This window comes from Alosa pseudoharengus, unplaced genomic scaffold, assembly GCF_046254945.1.
Source record: "Alosa pseudoharengus isolate Yale_2024_CS ecotype anadromous, Long Island Sound unplaced genomic scaffold, YU_APseudo_1.1 YU_APseudo_1.1_scf_22, whole genome shotgun sequence".
NCBI lineage: Eukaryota > Metazoa > Chordata > Actinopteri > Clupeiformes > Clupeidae > Alosa > Alosa pseudoharengus.
The window spans coordinates 30,900,675-30,924,306 of NW_027468680.1; the positions used below are offsets into that span (position 1 = coordinate 30,900,675).

A 23,632-nucleotide genomic window follows, 5' to 3' on the forward strand; every position below is an offset into this window, starting at 1 on the left:
TATGTAGAATATCATGAGAAGGCTAGCATCAATATTTAACTCATAATTATTTTTCAAAGACATCATTGGCTAAATTACTTTAATTGTGCGCTAAGATGCAACATGAGCTTGCCACATAGGCTATCTGTGTGATAGGAGAATGGAGATGGCAGAGAAGCTGCAGACAGGAAATAAAAAGGCACATCTCTAAGAAAAACAGAGTATGGGAAGTATTTAAAGCTGCAGTTGGCAAGTCTGACAGATTTAGGGGACTTAGCCAAAATGTTGAATGTTTACAACTCTCATGCCCCTCCCCCACTACCACCGAGCACCCTTTCATCGACTTTGTGCTCGTCAGTGCGCACCAGACTGCACCAGACTGTGATTGACAGTCAGATCTCACACAGCCCTGCTCTGATTGGACCAGAAGAACCGGGAGCTGTGGATTTTTGCAAAACAAATAACAGGCTCTAGGTGGAGGTAGAAGTGCGTTTTTTTTCCAAAAACCTGCTGATTTATGTTGTTCTGTCAGGGCATAGTGTCGGTTTCAGTGAATATGATCAAAACATCTTGCCAACTACAGCTTTAAGATGACAACACCCACAGGAACAGCTTGTTTTAGACTAGGCCTTGATAAATGCAATGTTGGCACAAGACCTAACTAGACTGCATTTCCAGCGGGAACTGCGAAAGTGTGCTTGCCCTGGTCCGGTCACCAAAGTGAGCAGACAGTGGCATACGCTATGCTGAACCTGGCTTGATCCAGGCATTGTAACAGTGCCTTTCAGTGTTGGAGCAGTGGCAATACCTCAAAAGCTCTAGGAGAGGGCTATTCAACTATTGGCTTGCGGGTTGAATGCGGTTTGTTGGATTTTACCTTTGGGCCTGCCTTCGAATTTAGCTTCTATGACAGATCAAATCAATAAAATAAAATGACAGCAGTGATTGGCGTCTTGCGCCTCTCAAACTGAGCTATCAGGTAACCTACAGAGGAACTGAAATTATGAAATATGACCAAGGCATTAAAATGCTGCTTGTTTGTCAGGATCATTTTTCACTAATTTATTTAAAGAAATATGAGCTATGAGTGTGAATGTTATATATTCCATCCCACAAATTATGTTTTACTGGTTTATTTCACAAATAATCTATATGGATTTGCTCTATAAAGACCTTATGTCTGTTTGGGATTGTTTTGTGAGCCTGGGGTTGTTTTAAGAGCCTATTGATGTAGCCTATCTCAGATGTATCTCAGAATAAAGGAATACTTCATATTACTCTAAACCACCGTCTGTAAATCAACTGTATACTACTGTCTATATTGCACTATATTTTTTGACCTGTCTCTGTATATTTCATCACCTTTCTATACTGTGCCTCACATTGCAACACAGCTCAGATCTTTGGTTGCTATGAAGGCCAATCGTTCTAAATGGATGGTTGCTATGGCCAAAGGCCAGTTCTATCTCTGCCGTTGTCAAGCGGGCATATCCTAGAATTCTGATTAAGTTATTTTATTTGAAACATCTCTATTTTACTTAGCCTACTTCCATACAGTGAGTCCCATTAAGAAGTGGCCACTTCATTCGCGCTTACCGTGATTCACGCAGCAACATTATTAAATTAATCTGACACCATATGCCTACGTTTGCAAAGAGGAGAACATTTTAATTTGATTCACAATGAAACGTTACATTTAATGTACATGTTGACAATGAGTAGGCTAGTTTTGGTTGTTGTTGGTGGTGTTACTGCATCCCTTAGTTATGCCTACAATGCAACATTGTTCCCTCGCGATTGGAAGCGCCTTTCAAAACATTGCGACGTGAAATGCCACCACAAAACTGTTTGTGAATCGGTCTTAGTGAGTTAGGAGGAGTCCTCGCGACTTCTTTTAAGCTGTCACAGACTCAGGTGCTACTTTTAGGGCTAAAATTCTTTCTGAATTACTCTTAGTAAAAAAAAATAGGAGTCCTAAAGTTACGAGTGACGAAGTTACGAGTAAAAGCATCTCATATCAAATGATGGCATTACGCTAAGCAACATAAATCCCATACAGCAACATTTCTTTCCTATGACATAGCTAGCTAACTTCTAGCCACACAAGAAATTAATGATGTTAAATCTCCGCTTAGCATTCTAATAACACAAGGGGCACATTTATGTTGACCACTACAACATGACTCATTATGTCTGTAACTCTATAAAACACTTACTTTCATAAAGGACGCACACCATCCAGCACATACACATGGAAACCGATATTTTAGGTACTTGGCCACGAACTCAAAATGTGTCTCTCTGAAGCTCTGTTCTAGAATCTTTGCTCTGAAGGCCGTTCCCAGCGTTGAAGGCTGTGTTGCTAGGCAACATCAAATAAACGAAATGAGAGTCTTTCAGTGTTAATATGTAAGTGTGATTACGAATGGATGTGTGTGGTTTGCAATTAGAATAAACAAGAAATAACATTTCCAATAATTTCCCATTATAAATTACATAATATTTGCACCTTCCTTACTTGTGAAGCTCACATAATTCTAATGATGTCACCGTATGTATGTGAAATGTAATACAACGTTGCCACCTAGCGTTCAGATATATTTAACATTAATCTGACATTTCCTGCTTGTACTGTCGTCAAATCCATGCTTTGAGGAAAACAATCTTTTTATCATAGTTTCCTCTTCAGTGAGCGATTACCAGGTCGTTTTTGTAACAGAGATGGCTGTTTTATTGTCCCTAGGTTTACAACACCTATTCATATTAATACGTATGGAAATCAAGTTAACGCTGACCACTGTTTGTCTATTACATGGCCCAGAATGCCTTGCATGTCTTTACAACAAAACAACCCAGTAAAACCTAATTTCCTGTAAACATATGAATTTGCATACTTGTAACATTTTTAATAATACTCTCCCATCATGACATTTAACAATAAGGAAAAATTTAATTTGAAAACCGTCAATGTGAAAACAACTGTATTATGTAAGCTATATATAGCTACTGTTCTCCTTGCTATTTCAGTTTGTAAGTCCATATTATCCTATGGCAGAGCAAGGATTTCATGATTGGGCAAAGCTGCCCAGAGACATTGTGGCTGGCCAGAGACATTGAGCATACTTGGAAGGCATTATGATAGAAGTGCAACTGTGAAGGTGAAAGGGGAGTTACCAAATACGGGTGGGGGGGTTTGCCAAATGCTGGAAACTTTTGGAATATTTCTTTTTTTTTTCAGCTTATGCACCCTCACATTGGAGTCCCGAGTTCATATACAAAATTTTGTATCGATATGTGACGGTGTTCCTGAGATATGGACGACTTCCTGTTTCGGAGCTTCGCCGCCGATTTCGTTTGGCTGTGACAGGCAAACGCTTCTGAAAATCAAAAATCCTTTCTGTAACTTTTGTGAGGCTTGGTCCAAGGATCATGTACGTCAAGTTTTGTGAAGTTCGGACCAAATTTGTGACCTGTGAAAACTTTAGTTTCGCTTTCTATTCAATCCAATATGGCGGAAGAATGACAAGGGTCAGTGACATCATTTTCAATTTCCACACTACACCGGTTCCGGCCGGACATTCCAGAGTTGGACCGGTGGGGATATCTCAAAAGGTTTTGGAGCAGGAGCTGGCCAAAAATCGGGCTTACAGGAATAACAAAACTTAAGAAGAACAATAAGTGTGCTGCTTTGCAAGCACACTTAATAAGAAAACTTAAGAAGAACAATAAGTGTGCTGCTTTGTGTATCGTACCCGCCGACCAAAGCAGGATCAGTTTACATCCTGCATCCACAGCACAGAGGCAGGCTAACAAAACGCTAGCGATTGTTGCAAACGTGTGTATAATGGCAGAGCCGGCAAAGAAGCAGCGAAAACCCTTGACGGATGATGCAAAGAAAAGGAAAAGAGCTTCAGACCGAGCGAGGGAGAGTTTCGTAGAGAAAAAGCATCAGGCTTGCCTGGTGTCCCTTTAAAAGGCTAATTCTTTTCAAGATCAATTCTTTTGAAAACTAAATTTAAAATTAAGGCTACATTCACCAAAAGCACACCTTTTGGAATTAAGTGGGTCGGGTATCATTTTGAGTTGCGGGTTGACTTTGGACTTTGAACATTGGGCAAGTGTGGGCCACTTGTGAATTCATCCGCACACCACTGGTTGACACTTGGCTTAATTAAAATGAGAGCCCATGGGAAAGTCTGCAATTCAGACAACCCTCTCTCAGCCTCCCTCTGCATCGGTTCTGTCTGTCCCTCTGGCTTTCCATACCTTATACTCTCTCTTCCACTTTCCATTTGTCCTTCCTTACTTTCAGTCTGATTTCTGTCTTGTTTGTTTCTTTCCTTGTCTTCCTTCATTGCTTTCTATCCTTCTATCTCCCTCACTTGGTTTCCCTCTCTGCGAGGAGGAGGGAATGCAAGCCTTTCTATTGCAGCGGCATTCCCAGCTGAGAGAGACCTCTACGCCGCATCTAATGCCTAAAATCCCCGTCGGGGCCTTCAGAGATTATTGGGGTCAGCCTGTGACCTTCCAGGGCTAAGAAAAGCTTTTTGTGCCGAGAAAGGGTTTTCAGGGGCCCACTTCTCCATGCATAACTTTCTTGAAAGGAACACCCTTGAGTTTAGAAGTTGAGTTGTTTGAAATTGAGATGCAATGAGTGATTCCAGCGATGTGCTGTGGGTGAATTATGAGAGGAGAGTTGAAAATGTCTGTGATTTAAAAAAAAAAAAGATTTTTCTGATGTCAAAAAATCAAGCACAATGTCACTCAGTTACTCTATAGACAGGGTACAGTTTCCCAATCTGCCGCTGCTGGTGAGCTGAGTTCATTTTCTCAATTGGTACTGCAGGAGGCTAGCAATGCCAACATTCATTCACGCAATCCATGGGGAAACACATAGCTAATGTCAAAATATTATATCCAGAGACAAGGTCTCTGCATGAAGTCTGCAAAAATGTCAAGGATCTAATTGTGTGGTGAAGATAAAACAGGCCCAAATCAGATGTTTCACAAGAGATCACTGTGAAACAGAGCACAATTTAGACCCGTCAAATGTTGTCCTTTGAGCCAGTGAGAGGGGTGTCAAGTTTAGCTAGATTCTTAGAGGCTGAAAAGGCTTATTAGACAGGGTTGACTTTACGGGGGCGCCCATTTAATGAGATCCATATCAGCACTACAATAGTGAGGAGAATGGCTAGATGTGGTGATTACTGACGACCATGATGCCCCTAGAAGCTTGATGAGGAAGAACAAGCACTTTTTCATTTTTTGCACTGATTGATTCAGCCTGGTCTTTGACAGCTTTGTTGTTTTGATGTAGTCTTTTTCTTCCCCCAGTCATCCCGTGAGACAACCCAAGCTCAAGACAGAGCAGTAAACTTTGTTTCTCTGCAAAAGATTAAAAAAGATTGGTGAAGAGAAAGCTTGCAGTCCTTACATTCAAGTTCCATAAGGGCATTTTCTCGATACAAAATCATATTTTGCTGCAATTGGGTGTCTAAATTTGAGAGAATTGAAGTTTCCAATTATTGATTGATTGTGAAGTTTCCAATTATTGACTATTTTTGTGAACATGTTAATAATTTAGCTTGTTTAATCTTTCTACAAGAAATGTTCATTTGCACATATCGACATACTCCATGTATGTATGTAGCTTTTTTATTAACAACATTTTATTTCAAATTATTCTGCACTGCAGACCTGGAAACATGATCATTATTACAGGGGTGTTTTCTTCAGAGAGCACAATTCTCTTACACCTAAAGGTGACTCCTCTCTCCCGTAGGGGCTGTACCGCAAGGACTGCAACCTGGCCGCTCAGCTTCTCCAGTGTGGAAAATCCCATTACCGATCGCACAAGCTATCAGAGGTAGAGCCACGCTTCTTACATTTTAAAGGAAATCGTTGCATGTTGCCACACAGTACCTATACATAATTTGTGTACTTACATATGTATGAAGTAGAGAAGCTTGATGAAAGCCTTCACCCCATTTCTTTTCAAGTCAAGAAGGCACAGCCAGTTGGATATACTGTAGACTACTGCATAAGATGTTACATTTTTCCAAATTAGGTATTTCATCCTTTAAATATAAATTTAAATATATGAGCATCTTTGTCTGACCTGAACGCCATAGTATGTGCCCTGCATAGGCATTGCTTTCAGTATTGGTCTTGAATTGGTCAAGAATAATTCCCTTTAACCTTGAACTGGTCTGAGCATGAACAAGCAGAACAAATTGTGAAAAGTTAAAAGCAAGTTAGGGTACCAGTACGGACCTATTAGGGTTTGTATCTTTAGTTTAAATGTCACTGAGTGTAATTGAACAACATATCTCACCTAGTAGGCATTCTGGCTTTGAACATTACATCTCACCTGGCAGGTACGCTCCATTTTCACATGAAAAACCTCACCAACATGAAGTTGTGAGGCTCTGTAAGTGAGGAAAGAAGAACAGGAAATGATTAAGACACCAATGCCCTCAAGGCCCACTGTACTGTAGCTTCTGTTTAACTCCCTACAGAGTAGTCAGTGCTAAAAATACCAACAGAGCATCTATTTTCATCTCCAGCAACAGCACGCTGCTTTTCCTCCCTCTCTCTCCCCCTCACACCACTCTGTATTTATTTATAATTATGTATCCTGCATAAATCTATGTGTCCCCAGATGGAGACATAAAGGGGTGGTCTAATTTCAAACCGTACTATTCCCAAAGTGCAACAGTATATTTGAAGGCGGGGGGGGGGGGGGGGGGGGGGGAGACGCCCACAGATATTCAAAGCTGCTGACAAGACTGTTTTCAGCAGCCACTGCACGTGCTATTAATAACACTAGACAAGAGACAGAGAGAGAAACATGGAAGAGATTGAGCATGTAACGCACATCTAACACACCTGTTTTCTCACTGAGCACTTTCCAGTACACTTTCCAGTGCAAGTTCACAGTGCGTACACCAAACTCACAGTGCTGCTGCTCCAGTTCATATCGATGGACGGAGACTGCTGGACATAAACAACATAGATAAATAAATAAACTGCTCTAACTGTAGCACAGTCAGCAGAATCCTTGACGAGTTTATTACAAACAGCAAACAGCGAAAGCTACTTTAGGCCCCTCATCTTGACTGAGCTGACGTGAGAATATATACATCACGTCACTGTACCCTAACTATACATTAGAGGACAGGGGATGCATTGCTGACATATCCACTAACAGCTCTTTCCCTTGGCTGCATAAACATGAGGCATAATGAAAACATCATGAATATGTATGCCTTGCACAGTGATGCTGGTATCAATGTCAAAAAGAGTTTTATAGTATTACATACTTTTCTAGAAAATGCATTGCTAATCATTATGTTGTGCACCTGTTATGACTGAATGTTTCATTTCTAGGGGTATGTGGATGCCGTAACTACAGTAGTTTAATTAAAGAGAAAAGTAATAAACACAAACAAGGACGTAAATGAATGAAATGACCGATTTATTGATAAATCAAAATAAAAGTTCAAACGGACAATAACAAAACTAAAGTCACTGTAGTTATTTTAAAATGAGCATATCCAGAACACATCAAGACAGAACAGAACACACTAGAGCCAGAACACACTGCAGCCAGAACACACTAGAGCCAGAACACACTAGAGCCGTAACAGCACCGCAAACCTTCACAATGTCATTCTTATACTGTAGCAACATTGCTGTATCTACAGTATTATATATTCCTGACCTTCCCCATGTTCTCTTTTTCCTTGATACTAATGTTTACTTCTGCTCCCAGTTCTGTGGTCTACATTAATATTGTGCTCCTTCTGTCCTTCTTCCTCGTGCATTGTTTTTGTACATTTTCTCCTGTTGGGTCTCATCGTTTATTTAACTCTTTATACAAAATCTTGGCTCTCTTTCCATCCCTCTTCTAGCTCCCAGTTGACTTCCAGGAGCGCCTGAGTTCGCACATGGAGAAACACAGCCGCGGGCGGACGGTGGCGTTGTGCCCCTCCCCTTACTCAGATGCTTCGGTGCCCGCCTCAGTCATCGGCAAGGTTCTGGAGAAGCCAGAGCCTGGAAGCAGCTGCCCAGTGACGCGGTCGCCGAGCCCGCAGCCGCAGGACACAGACTTCTACGGCTCCGCCGGTGACAGTGTTGGGGGCAGTACTGGAGCAAGGGGACGAGAGGGGAGAGGAGGAGGGGAGCACCTTCACCGCCGCGCGGCGTACAAAACGTCGGACCTGTACTGCAGCGACACGGCGCTGTACTGCCCGACGATGGACGACCGTCGGCGCGAGCGCTGGCAGGAGCGGCGGCAGAGTGTGGACGTGCACGGCAACGAGCCCCCAGGCCTGCAGCAGCTGCTGCACACACACAACTCCACGGACAGCAACCCCGACGAGGACGACGGCAGCCTGATCGCCGGGGTCGGCGTCAGCGTGGGCGTGGGGATAGGCGTGGGCATGGCCGGGTTCCACCCGGGCTTCCAGCACCACCACTCCTCCTCAGCCTCCTTCCACGACTTCGCCACAGCCGGCTCGCTGCCGGCATCCAGCTCCTACTCGAGCTTCAGCGCCGCTTCGGACGAGAAGATAGCCAGTGTTGGGGGCAGGGGGGGCCTGGGCGGCACGCTGTCCTCCTCCCAGCAGGTGCTCTACCGAGACTGGCGGGAAGACGGGAGCATGGACTACGAGCGCAAGAGCACGTCGTCGTACGAGAAGGACAGCCCAGGCTTCCCCAAGTCCCGTAGCTTCCAGCACATGGCGCACCACAGCGGCAGCCCACAGAATGGCGGCATCAGCGGCGCTACCGCCTCGTCTGGCTACACGCGCACGCCGTCCTGCTTCAGCGAGCCATACCACTCGCCGCACCTGCCGTCCCGCAACGCCAGAGGCTCATCGGCGTCAGGGAGCGCGCTCCACCGAGATGGCCGCGGGAGTGGCAACGTCGGGGTGGACGTCCACGCGGCCGAGGACGATCTGACTGGCCGCTGGCGCCAGCTGAGCGTGGACGAGCTCAACGCCTACTCGTACCGCAGCCCAGGTGGAGGCGGTGGAGGGGCCGCGAGCGGCCGAGTTTCGCCCTACAGCTTCTCGGAGCGTCACTTCGCCATGGGCCCCACCAAGATCAAGGTGGGGCCTCTCTACAGCAGCTTCCAGGAAGGGGACGACACCGTCTTCCACGGCCGCATGCTGGACCCGTGCTTCTCTCATGCCGCTGCCGCCGCTGCGGCTAGTCCGAGCCCGAGCCCCAAGCTGCCCCACCGTAGACAAGAGAAGGGTGCCCTCTACAGGGCATCGAAAGACGATAGCCAAGAGTCCGAGGGCAGCATCTTCCACTCCGGCGGCTCGAAGGACAAAGGTGGAACCCCCAGGAGCGTCAAGAAGGAGTACGTGGACATGAGTCTGAACAGCTCGGCCGAGTCTCTGCACCAAAGCCCCCACGATGCCTCAGCCTCCTCCTCCAGTGTGCAGCATTATCAAAGGGAACCTCCTCCCCACCCACCCCCCTCTGGACCCCCCCAGCGGCACACGCCTACACAGTACCAAAAATTTGGCAACACAGGACTCAGCCGAAAAGACAGTCTGACTAAAGCTCAGTTGTATGGGACGCTGCTGAACTGACCAGAGAAGTGTTTCTGAGGACGTGAACATAGGAGTCTGTTGAGACCGCCCTAGCTCGGCTAATTTTGGTTTGGTAATACAGTTGATGATTTCTCTTGGTTGTGGTTTGGTATTATTAAGGTTAACAAGGCTCACTACTGTCCGTCACTGCTCATTAGGGGCCCTGTATGTTGTTGATGGCTATGAAGGAATTCAGTATCTGATAGACAAATCATCCACACACAGTTAGCTTTCAAACAATTCCACCCTTCCACCCACATACCTTATATTTAAAATGTTACTTTTCCACACATATTCAAATATTGACGTAGGTTTTTCCCATCCATTGTTCTGGCCTGCTACCCACTAACTTAAGTAAGTATAAGTATAAGTATATATACTCCCGTGAGGGAAATTTGGTCTCTGCATTTATCCCAATCCGTGAATTAGTGAAACACACACAGCACACAGTGTACACAAAGTGAGGTGAAGCACTCACTGATCCCGGCTCAGTGAGCTGCCTGCATCAACAGCGGCGCTCGGGGAGCAGTGAAAGGTTAGGTGCTTTGCTCAAGGGCACTTTAGCCGTGCCTACTGGTCGGGGTTCGAACCGGCAACCCTACGGTTACAGGTCCAAAGTGCTAACCAGTAAGCCACGGCTGCCCCCAAAACTTGGGCAATGGACAATTATCATTATGTATACTGTAGGGCACCATAGAATCCATACTTTACTTCCTTAAAGCAACACCAAAGAACTTTCCCTCTGTCGCACGCACGCTATTTGTTTATCCAGCACCGGCTTTGCAAATAACAATGCCCACAGACAAGGTAGAATATTTTGCATGACTTATAAAAGTACGATGTATTGCGACATCAGATGCAAGTCAAATTTGTAGTTTCTTATGTCTCATTCCATCGAACTACAGATCCGCTACCCGATCTGGCAAACTTACATAGTGCGGTTATAGCCGATAGAGGGCCGCGAAGCGAATGCAGAACCCGGTTACGAGTTGATGAACCACTGAAACGATTTTGGAAACATTATTTTAAGGTACAAAAAACTCTTCGGTGTTGCTTTAAGGGGAATCTACATTACATTTAGCGTATAGGTGAGACAAGGCCATGGTTCAAGGCAAAATGGGCTAGCATCTCTGCAAACATCTGGCTTTAACAAGGGAAGGATTTGTGAAATTTTCTCCAATGTGGACACAGTCATGTCACTGTAGGAGAAAGAGAAGTTGTTTGAGGTCTCCCCCTGTGCTTTGATCACTTTAAAATGGTTTGCATCAGTAATGTTTTTCCTCTTTTTCTTCTTCTTGCCTCTTCCCATCCCACTTATTGGGCCCTCTTGGGGCAATTATAGCATCAGTCAATATATCTGGATCATTAATTCCAATATACATTTTTAGGCAAAGGACTAGTTCTCTACAGCCCTGGCATGTTAATGAAACTGTACAGAATTCAATTATCTTCTACGGAGACAACTGTTATCTAAATGAGTGCACTCTAAACTCTCACAAAAGTAACAAATGTACTGAGTATAATCCTTAATACGTTAAGGGCCAAGGACACACTCTTTCAGGAAGTCATACATCAATCATGTTGTGGTCTAAACTGTCTATCGTAATTGAAATCTAGCACAAGACAAGAACTCATAGATATAGTCACAACATCAACCTGTACCTCTTTTTTTCAAAACTTTTTTTGGGATCACAACTTTTGACCCGTTCATGCTATTACAAAACAAATTCACATTAGTCGTAACATAGCACATATATTTATCCAAAATGACAAACAAGTAAGGTATTTATTTTGTATCAGTACCTGGGAAATAAAACTGTGACCTTGGTGCCTCAAGCACCTTGCTCTGAGTATATATCTACTGCACCTGCTCTTAAGATTGGACCAATGATTCTGCACAACACCCTATTGGTTTACAGAAGACATGGAAGCTAGCATGATTTATGTATTAGTAGTTCACTTGCTTGTCAAAAACACCATTCGTATATTTATGCCTTAGTTCTTTTCAGTCGCTGGAGCTCCAGCTCTGTGTATTACATCAGGTAGTAGTGCATATGTGTGTATACTTGTCTACATGTCTGTTCAGTGTTTCATGCACCGACCAGCAAATGTTCTACAGTATGTATTGTGTTGAAACGGAACACTTCTTTTGCAAGTTCTCTGCATGGACCGCACTGATCCAAACCAAAAGTAGATACTTTGCTCTGAGTAATCCTTTTCACTGTGGCGTGTTTGTCCTGCAATGCCTTCTCCATAGAAACTTAAAGAGGTATGCTCTAGCCCCAACTCAATGCCTTCTCCATAGAAACTTAAAGAGGTATGTTCTAGCCCCAACTCAAGGCTACTGAGAGAAGTCAATATTCACCTGGAGAGGCTTCAGAGGGAGTAGAGTATTGTCATCCATTCATGGCGGGCTGAGGGATATGTTGGTTTTCTTTGCCACAAGTAGACTATAATGTCTATAAAATCATTTCAAGTCAGTGGAAGCGTTCATGTAAAAGACTTTAAAAACCCATGGATAACTTTAGCTTATGGCTGTTTTAAATTCAACAACACAAAATCCTTTGTTTACCTGCAATTATAGCATTGCAAAATGCAATCAGAAATAATAACACCCACATATTTATCAAAACCTTGGGCTTTTAAGTAACCTCAAGGGTCTGATGGAGAAAATCCAAAGAGCACCAAACAACTGCAGACTGCTTACAATAAGCGAGGGTTTTTGTTTTGTCATTAGGACATGTGCTCCTGAGACCGGGGCTGTGCTCTTGTCAAACTCCAGAAGACACAGAGACATTTGTTAGCAGACTTTGCTGATTTTCTAGACTTCCCTGATGCAACACAGTGAAATCTGATCACAGTGCTGTGCCGAAAATAAAAAACGAAAACATGAAAACCTGCACATAATCTTGGCCCTCCATGAAAGAAGCTTCACACTAGTGCTCTAGTCAGGGGAAAGACTGTTAGGCTGTGGCTTAGATCTCTGTAGCCTGGCATCTCAGGTGCTGATGTAACTTATCAACAGGAGAAAGGGCACCACATCTATTCTCTCAGCTGATAAAACACTTGGCACAGGGACTGAGACCCACACAAACCCCACAACAGATTAAAAAAAACTCCAGACTTCCTTAAAATAAAAATAATATTTTTGTTGTGGATATGATTATTAAATACAAAATATTGAATTGATATACTGTATGTATATAATTGAGATATATACATATTTAAGAATGATTATTTTTTCCTTGTCAAGTTGGATGTTCTTTACTTTTCCTGCCCTAACAAGTGTATAGCTGTCCTGTTCTACCTCAAATATCCAGACAGTTTTCAAAGAGAGTGGTGAGCTGTTTGTCATATGCATGTTTCTATATTTTTGCTGTATGTTTCTTTACTTAATAAAGATGAGGGATGAACACACTGTAAAGGCAATTGTACCCTGCAATCGTTTAAACAAGTCTACAGCTGGTCACTGAGTTTGAGGTAAGTATAACAATGGACAGCTATGACTATGGCATTGTTAAGATGCATTTTTGATGCGCAGCACAACACAATTAGACTGGCGCCTGTTCTTGGCTGATATAGGTTGGCTGCATACTTAAGTGTGCTTGATGATAAACCTACAAAGAGGTTTAGCGGTTTGTCCTTTGATATGTTAATTGTGGAACTTTTCTTTGATCTTTACACACTGTAACATGCCCCAAGTCCTTCACACCCACTCCCTGCTATGGCATTCACTAAAATTCTTTTTTTTTTTTAAAGAAAGCCTCATGAAAAGGGAAATATAATGTTAGGAGCCTGCAGAAGATTTATTATGCACTAGAACTCCTAAGTTTCAAGTATCTACATGGAATCCTTCTGAATATAAAAAAATAACCACAATGTATTGAGTTGTAAAAGGTCACAATCACAGGCTACTCAATTGATCACTGACTATACAATATTTTCTAATGTGAATGTTCACTTGTACATGCTATAGGTAAAACAAATCCCTTACGGTTTCCATGTCCTTGGAAAAAACCCTTCAAGGATTTACAGTGTCATTACATTGAAAAATCCTGCAAAGACATTTTTTGTTCTGATTTGGTCATTCAAAATTCAACAAAGCGCTTGTGGGACAGCTTCCTCTCCGCATTCTCAGTAGGCATGACGGCGAGTGCCACCGCAGCACCATCACTGTCACCAGCCTGTCTCCCTCCTCAGGCTTAACATCAAAAACACAACAGAGCCAGCTGCAGCTGCTACAATGGAGTCATCTAAAATAAGGGGCTGTTTTTATTTGTGTTCCAGATTTACATCACCCAAAGCAAACAACAGAAGCAGAGCATACATGTTTGTGACTGTGATATGCAATATGTCAAGCCCAGAAAACACTGGAAGGAACTCATTTTACCAGGACAAACCCCTTAGAGCAGTACTAAAGTATTGTCCATCTGAGCTGAAGAACACAGAGAAGCAAAATACTTGTTTTATCAAGAGCAGTAGAGGGGGGGTAGGGGGTTGACGGAGGCGATAATGCTAACTTAGATCATAGCATTGGTCTATCTACCTGAGGTCTGAAGTTACATAAAGGTGTTGAGGAGGCTAAAGTTACTACATCAAACACCCGCATGTCAGGTTTTTGTGGCATATGTTGCACTTGGAGATGTGATCTTGAAGAGCGAGAAAGAGAAACAAAGCTGTCTTAGATTTAGTGGATGCTAAAATACTCTATGTGCCTTAAGAGCAGCAATTGCAAAAGGGTCTCGATGAGATGCTAGACTAGTATTCTGCGGGTGGTGTGTCAGGCACCTGTCACTCAGGTGTGAACATCTTGAAAGTGGTGTTGTACAAAAACCATGGTAACTACTGTAAAGAGTTTCAAATTATAGTCTCTGGACTGGTTTCCCATACATGGATTTAGCCTAATGCTAGACTAATTTTTTCCCCAATGTAAATCTCTTTCGAAATTCTTTTAGTCCATGGATTAGCCCATGTACAGGAAAATGGCTGTATATGACTTAACAATGGTCACTGCCTGAACCTGTGATTTGTGGAGCTGCCTTGGCTGGTCAGTGCCATATCTTGATCTCACCACTCCAGTCACACGTGGCCGCCACCGAGGGCAGGATGGGGTGGAGAGACACACACATGCACGCCTGCTGGTGAGCTCGGAGGGTGTGAAGTGTCCGAGAGCTCTGGTGGTCGTAGAAGTGGACAGAACCAGTGGAGCTTCCAGAGGCTAGCAGTGATCCGCACCGAGAGAACTCACACTGGATGGCATAGCCCTCTACCTACAAGACAAGCACATAGAACATATGAACAAGATTCAGAAGACATCCTTCCTATTCTTCTATATTCTCATAATACATCATTTTTATCATCCTGCTATTACAGTGTTAACCACAGAATTGAATTCTATTTGTGGTGGTAGGTTTGCAGAATTAACTTGAATGCAACAGTTTTTAAAAAATTAGCGCATTATGATGCTAACCAGATTTAAGCACAATTTAGTACAACCTGGAAAATCATTGTGTGGTGGTCAATGTTGATATTGTGGTGGGCCGCCACAAATAAGTCAATGTATAGGAAACACTGTATTATTTCACTATTCATGATAATTACATGTTTAGAATAGCAAATTCTACATTATTTATATATCACACAATGATCATTGTCTCAAAGCACTTTCCAGAAATTAAATATGTGTGATCGATGGTGGAAAGAGTGGTATATGTCAATATTTTCCCAACAGATGGAAAGACTACATTAACTCAGTCAGGTCAGGCAACAAGAGATCTTTAAATCCTTAAAAAAATCAATTTCCTTTTTATGAGAGATGTTTTGATGATGCAAGTGAGCTGTTTGGTGATCGCACGCATTCGACTCAGTGCCAGGGTCACTGTTAGCTACAGATGACTCTGTGGTCGATAAGTGGAGCACAGCTTTCTGATCCGATCTCCCTCTCCATGGCCTGAATAACTGAATATCTGACCTTATGTCCTTCGTAGCGCCGCCTCTTGTTGATGCGGTATGGCCTCTGTGATGAAAAGACGGCGATGTAGTTCCCATTGGTCTGTGCTACGAAACACTCGCTCTCTGGGTGCAATGCAAGACTGGGGCAGGTGTACCTCTCCTGCATTCAAGTGAGCACAAAAAATAAAATCAAACCCAGAAGCGGATAAATAAAAGATTACTGAGGAAATAAGGTCACAGTAAGGATGAAACTAAGGTTTGTAAACTAACAAACATTACAGTCGCAGTTTATTTTTTAATTCACAACCTAGATTATTATCCATGATTTAAAATGCTTTGTAATTGTTGACATTGTGATCTTATATGAATCACAGGCCTGTACCCAAGGGATGACAAAGGTGTAGTTCAGGCCGTGTAGTAGAGGTCTGCACTCCCGCAGTAGATCCGCGGGACCCGACGCAAAAGAGTGTGGCGCGGGACAACTTTAGAAAGCTCTTTGCGGGAGCGGGCGGGACAAACCGATGATTCACTGCACTCCCGCAAATTAAATATGTGCGTAAAATGAATTATGGAAATGATTAAAGTAGTGTTCATAACTATAGTTCAGCTGGATGTTCTGTTAGGTAGCATTAAATAACGGGCTTTAAGCATAACTGATGGGTAGCAGGCCTATAGCCTATATTGTCGTTTACGTGGGTTCAATTTGTTCCTGCTGCTCATTGTCAAAACTCGAAATCGAAAGCATGACAGAGGAAGAGGGCACCAGGCTAGGCCTACTTCAGTTGTTAGCTTACATTCAGAACCAAGAAACTGACATCTGGAGTCTGGATTAATGCGGGAGCGGCACAGAATATTGCGGGAGCGGGCTGGCGCGGGACTGAAAAATCAGTCCCGCGCAGACCTCTACCGTGTAGGCTTCAGTATGGGCATCATTTGCCCACCTTACACTGTTCAGGCCGTGTTAGGCTTCAGTATGGGCAGCATTTGCCCACCTTACACTGTTCAGGCCGTGTTAGGCTTCAGTATGGGCATCATTTGCCAACCTTACACTGTTCTTACATGAAAGATTTGGTTGGAGACTTTGGCAGTAGTTTCAAAGTCCCAGGCAATGAGGGTGCGGTCAGCTGAGTCTCGACTGACTGAGTCGCTGCTGGTAACAAACTCCTTCCCCCCAGACAGAAAAAGAATATCCAGGGTCTGCTGTATTCCAGCCTTGTATGTTCTCACCATCTAGATTACAAATATCAGAAAGTCCAAACAGGGCAAAGCTTCAACATGAAGGGACTTATTTTACAATTTTGACCGGCAGACACTACATTATCCTGTTTATTATACAGCGACTTGCCAAAATGAGAAAAGAAACTTCACACAATATGTCTTTGTCATGTTGATGGTACTTTCTGAACAGCTGTATAATAAACGACAATAACTTAGTGAAAAGCATAGCATACAATATATATATATACACACAGCGGGTTGCATAAGTATTCACCCCCATGCTAAAGTTGACTAAATAGAGGAGTAAGATAGAGGAAAATAGAGGAAATCATCTTTTGGAAATTGTTCTTAATGCCTTAATTAAAAAATAAGGGAAAATCCAACCTTTAAGGACACTCATTTTCTTTGTGAATGAATAATGTATCATAAATAAATGAAAGGTATGGTAAAGGGTATGTGATGATGTGGGGCTATTTTAATGCCAAAGGCCAAGGGAACTTTATCAGGATGCATAGTATCCTGGATCCATGAAATGACTGGCCTTTAAAAATAAAAATCTGCCTGCCTCTAAGGGAATTTAACATAGGGGGGTGTATACTTAATGCAACCTGTATTTTAATGAAGAACATTTATTTATTTACGATACATTATTCATTCACAAACAAAATTGGTGTCCTTAAAGGTTGGAGTTTTCCTCATTTTTTTAATCAAGGCATTAAGATCAATTTCCAAAAGATGATTTTTTATTCCTCTTTTTAGTCAACTTTAGCATGGGGGTGAATACTTATGCAACCCACTGTATATCTCAATGACTTTTAAACATAGAGTATTGTTTTTGATTAAAATAGTCTAGCACAGAAATATATCCCTAAGCTAAGCTCACAAGCTTTGGCTGGAAAAAGTTGATTATGTTTCTACAAGTATTTAAAGATAACAAGGTTATGATATGCCCAGAAGGTCAGGCCATAGATCATACAGTGAACCATCGTATAATTAAAGAAATTAATGAAAGTCACAAAATCTAACCTTAGAGGAGCGTGCGTCCCAGGCCTTGACCTCAGGACTGAAACCTCCACAAAGAAACACGTCAGGGTCAGCAGGCTGAAGGGCAAGACAGCTCACCTTAAACTGGTTCCTCACTTTAACGACCTCTGATCCTGAGGAAGTAAGGTGTCGATGTAAAGATTAGTGGATAAATCCATTGAGGCAACCAGGATCACATGACCTTTAGGCATGGCAAGCTGACCATAAAGTTGGACGCTGATCAATGGCGGTCATTGTTTTTTACAATCTAATAAAATGTTTCTGGACAGTTGCGTATGCAGTGGGATGGTCTGGGCGGCATGCGGAGATAAAATAAATGAATGTGCCAATACTATGTGCTGGGAGGCGATTAGATAATAGCAAACAGTTGAACATATTTTTATTGAACTGTAAGAATGAGCTCAGAGTAATTGTGACTCTTTCCAAACCAGATCATTCATTGTAATTAATTCATTGTAATTAACTCTCTCTCTCTCTCTCTCTCTCTCGTCATTAGAGCCATTCACAATGCTTCATTGTTTACCATCATCTCTTTCAACAATGCAGTTGACTTCCAGTACAGAATGCTAAAACAGATGACAACTTTAATAGTTTGAACTGGACAAAATTTGAAGTCTGAAAAGATCTTCACCAATCTTCAAGCTTCAATGTAATTGTCATCCAACACCATTCTCTCATTATGTAATAACCTGAAGCAAAAGATATGTGTTCTTAACAGCATCAGCCGAGAAAACAAAATAATTCAACCAAAGCCTCTTTCTACCCCATGGCTAAAATAGACATAGATACACATGTCTTAAATGGTAATTACTCACACATATTACATAGATGCATGAGTATGGATTTTGTTGTCCTCAGGGTGAACATGGGTACACATATGGGAAAAGTGTTTCATGGCTATTTGGCTGTTGGACTGTAATAAGACACATCTGTTCTGGCAGGCATCTCTGACTAGTATGTTCAGGAAAAAACAAGATACCATGGCATCTCAATCAGGGCGATTCCACTCATCGTCGTGGGAACACCGCCAAAGCGTGTCTCACCAACCTGCTGCCAGAAGCCTCTTTGAGAGGCAATATTTTCATTTTCCCAAGAAACACACAAGAAACTGTTAACTGAAATGTAAGTATTGATGCAAACATACAGTCAAAACATGTTTTGCCGGGTTGTGTTTGCTTTGGCTGGTTGTGGTTGCTTAGGCTTGTTGTGGTTAGGCTGTAAATTCCTCTGATGTTGTGGTTGTCTGTGTTTTCTGTCTGTCTACAAAATAGTGGGGCATAATATTGCAAGTCATCTTTCGATAATTTTAAAAAGAATCAAATGCTGGTGCTAAGTGCAAGACCAGGAGTCCCTTAAATGATTGAGGGCGGCATGAAATAGACACTCAGACTCCATTGTCTTCACCAACAGACTTCTATTGACAATAAACACTACAATGTGAATGAACAGACAGTTTGTTATCAGGAATCTTTATCGAAAATTAAATCACAGATCGCAGTCCTGTGTCAAACAAATCACATTCTATTCTACTCCCGTAGTCAACTCAGCCTCTTCGCCAGGTACCTTATGACATTATGACAAATTATGACTGGCCTCTGGCCAAGCCACAGGACTCCCTAAGCCAAATGAAAGTGTCTGTGGCATTGGCTGACACAAACAAAGCCATTTCATCATCTTTTATGCCTCCACTTTATTGATGTGGCTGTTACCTTCCCGATAAGCAAGTTGTTGGAAAAAAAACTCTCTTTTTTGAGCTTGCTACGTGGAGTAAAATCCCTTCTCTCTTCCTTCGTGTCATTTTAATTGGTTTTCCTGTCATGACACGGGCAGACACAGGGACCTGTCATCTGGATGTGTGGCTAATGTTTGGGGAGAAGATGATAAGTTGTTCTCCCCGTTGCATAATTAATGCAGGCCTCAACATTTTAATTAAGAAACATAATTAGCTTAACGAATAAGGAAGAGATAAGAGATGCCTCCCTTTCACTGCCAGCATTCGTCTTCCGCAGCCTCTGCAATGCGTACTCTCCCCCTCATCTGATCCTAAATTTGAGGCAGCGAGTCGAGCTTGATAAGAAAACGGAGCAAGGTTAAAGAAGCTGCTATTTCCTTTCAACTTTGATCATTAATGCCACCAGACATCTGATAATGACTGGGAGATGCTGTGATTGCTCCTGAGACAAATTCACAACAATTGCTTAAGTTCTATTTTAATTCCCCTACAAATCATGGCAGATGGTGGTGAATGTACACCTTTGGACCCAGTAAAAGGCAAAATGTAAAAAATATACACTAAAATATAGTTCACCTAACTTTGGATTTTAAAAAAACTGTTTGAAAATGAATCCTGTATTCCTGAACCCACTGCAACTGTTTCTGCTTGTGAGCATTGTTTAGGGGTGGCCGAATAATAGGTTTATGCACACTTTTAGCATGTGACAGTGTCATTTTCAGTCAGAACAAACATATTGATAAAAAGAAAATCAGCATTAAATTAATATTTGCCAGGGGTATGAATAATTTTGTTCTTAACTGTAAGTTTTCAGGAAATATCCAATGTTTTCATACCTTGTCCAAGGTAGTGCACAATTTCACACTTTTCAGCAGAAGAAAGATTCTTTTTCTTTCCCATATTGCTTGAAACCTGTGGCATGCTTAATAATGTGGAACATCCTTCTTAAGTAGTTTTACTTTGATTGGGCTCACCTGGCAAACTAATTATCACAGGTGTCTGAGATTGATTTCAATGATCCAAAGAGCCCTGCGCCACAACACCATCCATGAGTTTAATTGAAAAACAAAAAAAACATGTTTATGACACTTAAATCCAATTTGCATAATAATTTGGAACACGGTGTAGCTATAAACGAACATGTCATAAAATGCCAGATAACAACTCACATTTTGATTGAGGAGGTTCACAGTGAACCTGCTGAACCTGCTGTAGTCAAATGGTTTATTCAATGTTCAACATTTCTGTTCCTATGAGAAACCTTTAGGCATACTTTGTGACTGTTGTTGGCAAAAATAAATAAAAATCAATTCTCCTAGGCTGTGTGTGTGTGTGTGTGTGTGTGTGTGTGTGTGTGTGTGTGTGTGTGTGTGTGTGTGTGTGTGTGTGTGTGTGTGTGTGTGTGTGTGTGTGTGTGTGAGAGAGAGAGAGAGAGAGAGAGAGAGAGAGAGAGAGAGAGAGAGACACTTTTGTTGAGGTTGAAGTTAAACAGTGTCAAGGGAAGAGGCAGCAGCTGCCACTTATCAGTAATGCCCTTCAAATAAATCCAATTTATTTCATCCCCCATCTCTTTTTCTTTCTCTCTCTCTGCTCTCATTCAAGAGGTGCTTCATAGTGTCCAGACTCTGACAGACTTCCTTTTTTCCCATTTTCTAATTTCTACAACTACACTAAGACATAAACAAGTATAGGATTTTCAGGTTCCCATCGAGGGGTATCTTGTCTCTTTAAAGGTGCTTTATGGAGGTTTTTGTTAGTTTAAAACATTCAAAAATGACATAGAAATTGCCAGCCCTGAAGCCAGCCGAATTTAACCCTGCCCACAAAATTTGAGGTCGGGAAATTCTGTTTGGAATTGGTCCATTGAAAAGTCTCTATGACAACTTGAGAATTGTGCAGGCAGGCTTTATACAATGATGGACAGATGAGCAACGGTGCCTATTCAATTACATGACCTGAGCGCGCTTCAATTTGTTTACAGAAAAAACCTTGTCGCTAGACAAGTACATGTTTATGTCGCTATTGTGATTGTACAAGATATTGACAGCGCAATAACTTCAAAAAACAAACAGAAAACAGAGATTAAGAAATTTGTCCAGAAGAAGGATGTTCTGACTGCAGGATTCACAGCAGGCTATTTCATTGCTCTGATTGGTTAGGTCTATCCAATTGTGTGCAGCTACGCCCAGAGCCGTATAAAGATATTGTTACACGGCTCTGGCTACGCCAGGCTAAGAAATTGCATCAGAATGTGAAGAAACATTTTGACATAATATCAAAAATGCCTATGCTTGGTGTTACCAGATATCCAATTAGATTAGCATGCAAACCAGCTAGTGCCAGGCCAGCTCTCTTGTAATACCACGCTGTACCACATGCCACTGTATTAAATACAAAGTCAAAGGAAGAGTGCCATGTGGCTGATTTCAACATGACTCAAATCTTAAAGAATTACACATAGTTCCTAGAGGACTGCGATACTGAAAAATAAAACTCGATATTTTATGGGATTTTAGATGATATTTTGTATCCAAAACAGGTCTTGTTTATTTACAGGCTACTACAAACTGAATCATTCAAGTAAAATAAATAGGAAAACACTTCACCAATAGTGCAAGTATTAACCCAGGTTCAAAGTGGCGCAATTTCCTATGCACGGTTCTGTGACCACAAGCTACCCTAGCAGCAGCAAATGTAAAAACAATGTCCTTATAATGGGTGTCAATAAGACCAATGACAACGTTCACACTTAGGATAGGATTTCTTTTTTGACTTTCTAACGGGAGTGTTTGTGACAACACATGGCAGATAAATTTGGTCATTGTTGATTCTTCACAATTATCAAGTTAAACATGTTTATTGGTGTCTTGTCAGGATCCTGTTTATGTTGCACAAAATGTGTAATGACATTTTGAGTCTGTTAAGAGGCACAAACACAGTCTAAAATGTGTCCCCATAGCATAGCTTTGTAGCTGCCTGGCTGCGCTGGCCACTAGCTGGATAACTATGTACCACCAATTTTGTAATATTTTTTTTTTAATTACTGTACTCAGTGACCTTGAACAACCGGGCCCTATGTTGAGAACCTTCTGAGTTCTCCTTTTAACTAGTGGAGCATCATGGTCCTGGGCTCAGTAACAAGGTCTATATACTGGTGAATATGTGTATCTGCGCTGCACTGTAGGAGCCTTTGGATAAAAGTACCTGTGAGAGTATTAAATATAAACTTACTGTATGTAAATGTTCATACAGTGAAATCTCTGTGGGATCCTTTGGAGTAATATATGATTACTAATGTGCACACAGTCTGGTTTGATGTGGTTACAGTAAAGCCAGCAGGCTTGTGCTTTGGCTGATGAATCATAAAGCGTCAGTGAGGATCACAACGACCATTAATTCAACAAGTGCTCAATGCCTCCTTACAGTCTATGTGTGGGCAAGTCTCTTTGGATAAAAGCATTAAAGCCTTTTGTTAAATGAGTGAAATGTAAATATCAATGTTAGGCCTGAGCTACTGCAGACACAGAACCCCATTTATCTGGAAGAGCTAGGAGAAAGAAAGAGAGACAAAGAGAGAGGGGAGAAAGAGAGAGATAAAGAGAAACAGAGAGAGAGAGAGACAAAGAGAGAGGGGAGAGAAGCAAATAAAGAGGGTAGGGGAGAGAAAGAGAAAGAATGTAGGGAGAGAAACAGAAAGTGGTTGAGAGAACAAGATAATGGAAGAGAAAGAGACCTATAAAGATGGGAGAGCGAAAGAGAGAGAAGAAAGAGAAAGAAAGAAGATGGAAAGTGCTCAGACTCTGTTCATTACCCATAAGAGTCTCCCATTTCTCAAGAGCTCAAGCAGAGTGAGAAATCACGACTGCTTATTAAAGAATCAGTGTGTGCCAAACAGAAATGTGCCAGTCCACTTGACGTGCTCCTCTTCTCTCACATACTAAACCATTAACATATATATGAAACTGTGGCCATGGACGGGGTAGGGGAGGGGGTGTAGGGGGAGGGGGGTGCAGTCTGAAATTGCATCTGCACATGTGGTCACATTTCAGGGCAAATTTTTGGGAGTCTTGTGCCCATTGTTGAATTAACATGCAGGGTTTTC

General features: G+C 42.1%; 2 protein-coding genes across 2 annotated transcripts in view; one reads left to right on the forward strand and one right to left on the reverse strand.

Moving 5' to 3' along the window:
- The window catches only part of begain (brain-enriched guanylate kinase-associated), a 32,669-nt gene extending 22,759 nt beyond the window's left edge, over window positions 1-9,910 (forward strand). The window contains exons 5-7 of the mRNA XM_076300038.1: window positions 5,762-5,845; window positions 7,893-8,097; window positions 8,146-9,910. Of these exons, the coding sequence (XP_076156153.1) occupies window positions 5,762-5,845; window positions 7,893-8,097; window positions 8,146-9,584 (1,728 nt within the window). The 3' untranslated portion in view covers window positions 9,585-9,910. The remainder of the gene's footprint in view (window positions 1-5,761; window positions 5,846-7,892; window positions 8,098-8,145) is intronic.
- Window positions 9,911-12,171: 2,261 nt separating this feature from the next.
- Window positions 12,172-23,632, reverse strand: part of wdr25 (WD repeat domain 25) — a 29,409-nt gene continuing 17,948 nt past the window's right edge. The window contains exons 3-6 of the mRNA XM_076299690.1: window positions 17,781-17,911; window positions 16,596-16,766; window positions 15,556-15,696; window positions 12,172-14,854 (exon numbers count right to left, since the gene is read on the reverse strand). Of these exons, the coding sequence (XP_076155805.1) occupies window positions 14,633-14,854; window positions 15,556-15,696; window positions 16,596-16,766; window positions 17,781-17,911 (665 nt within the window). The 3' untranslated portion in view covers window positions 12,172-14,632. The remainder of the gene's footprint in view (window positions 14,855-15,555; window positions 15,697-16,595; window positions 16,767-17,780; window positions 17,912-23,632) is intronic.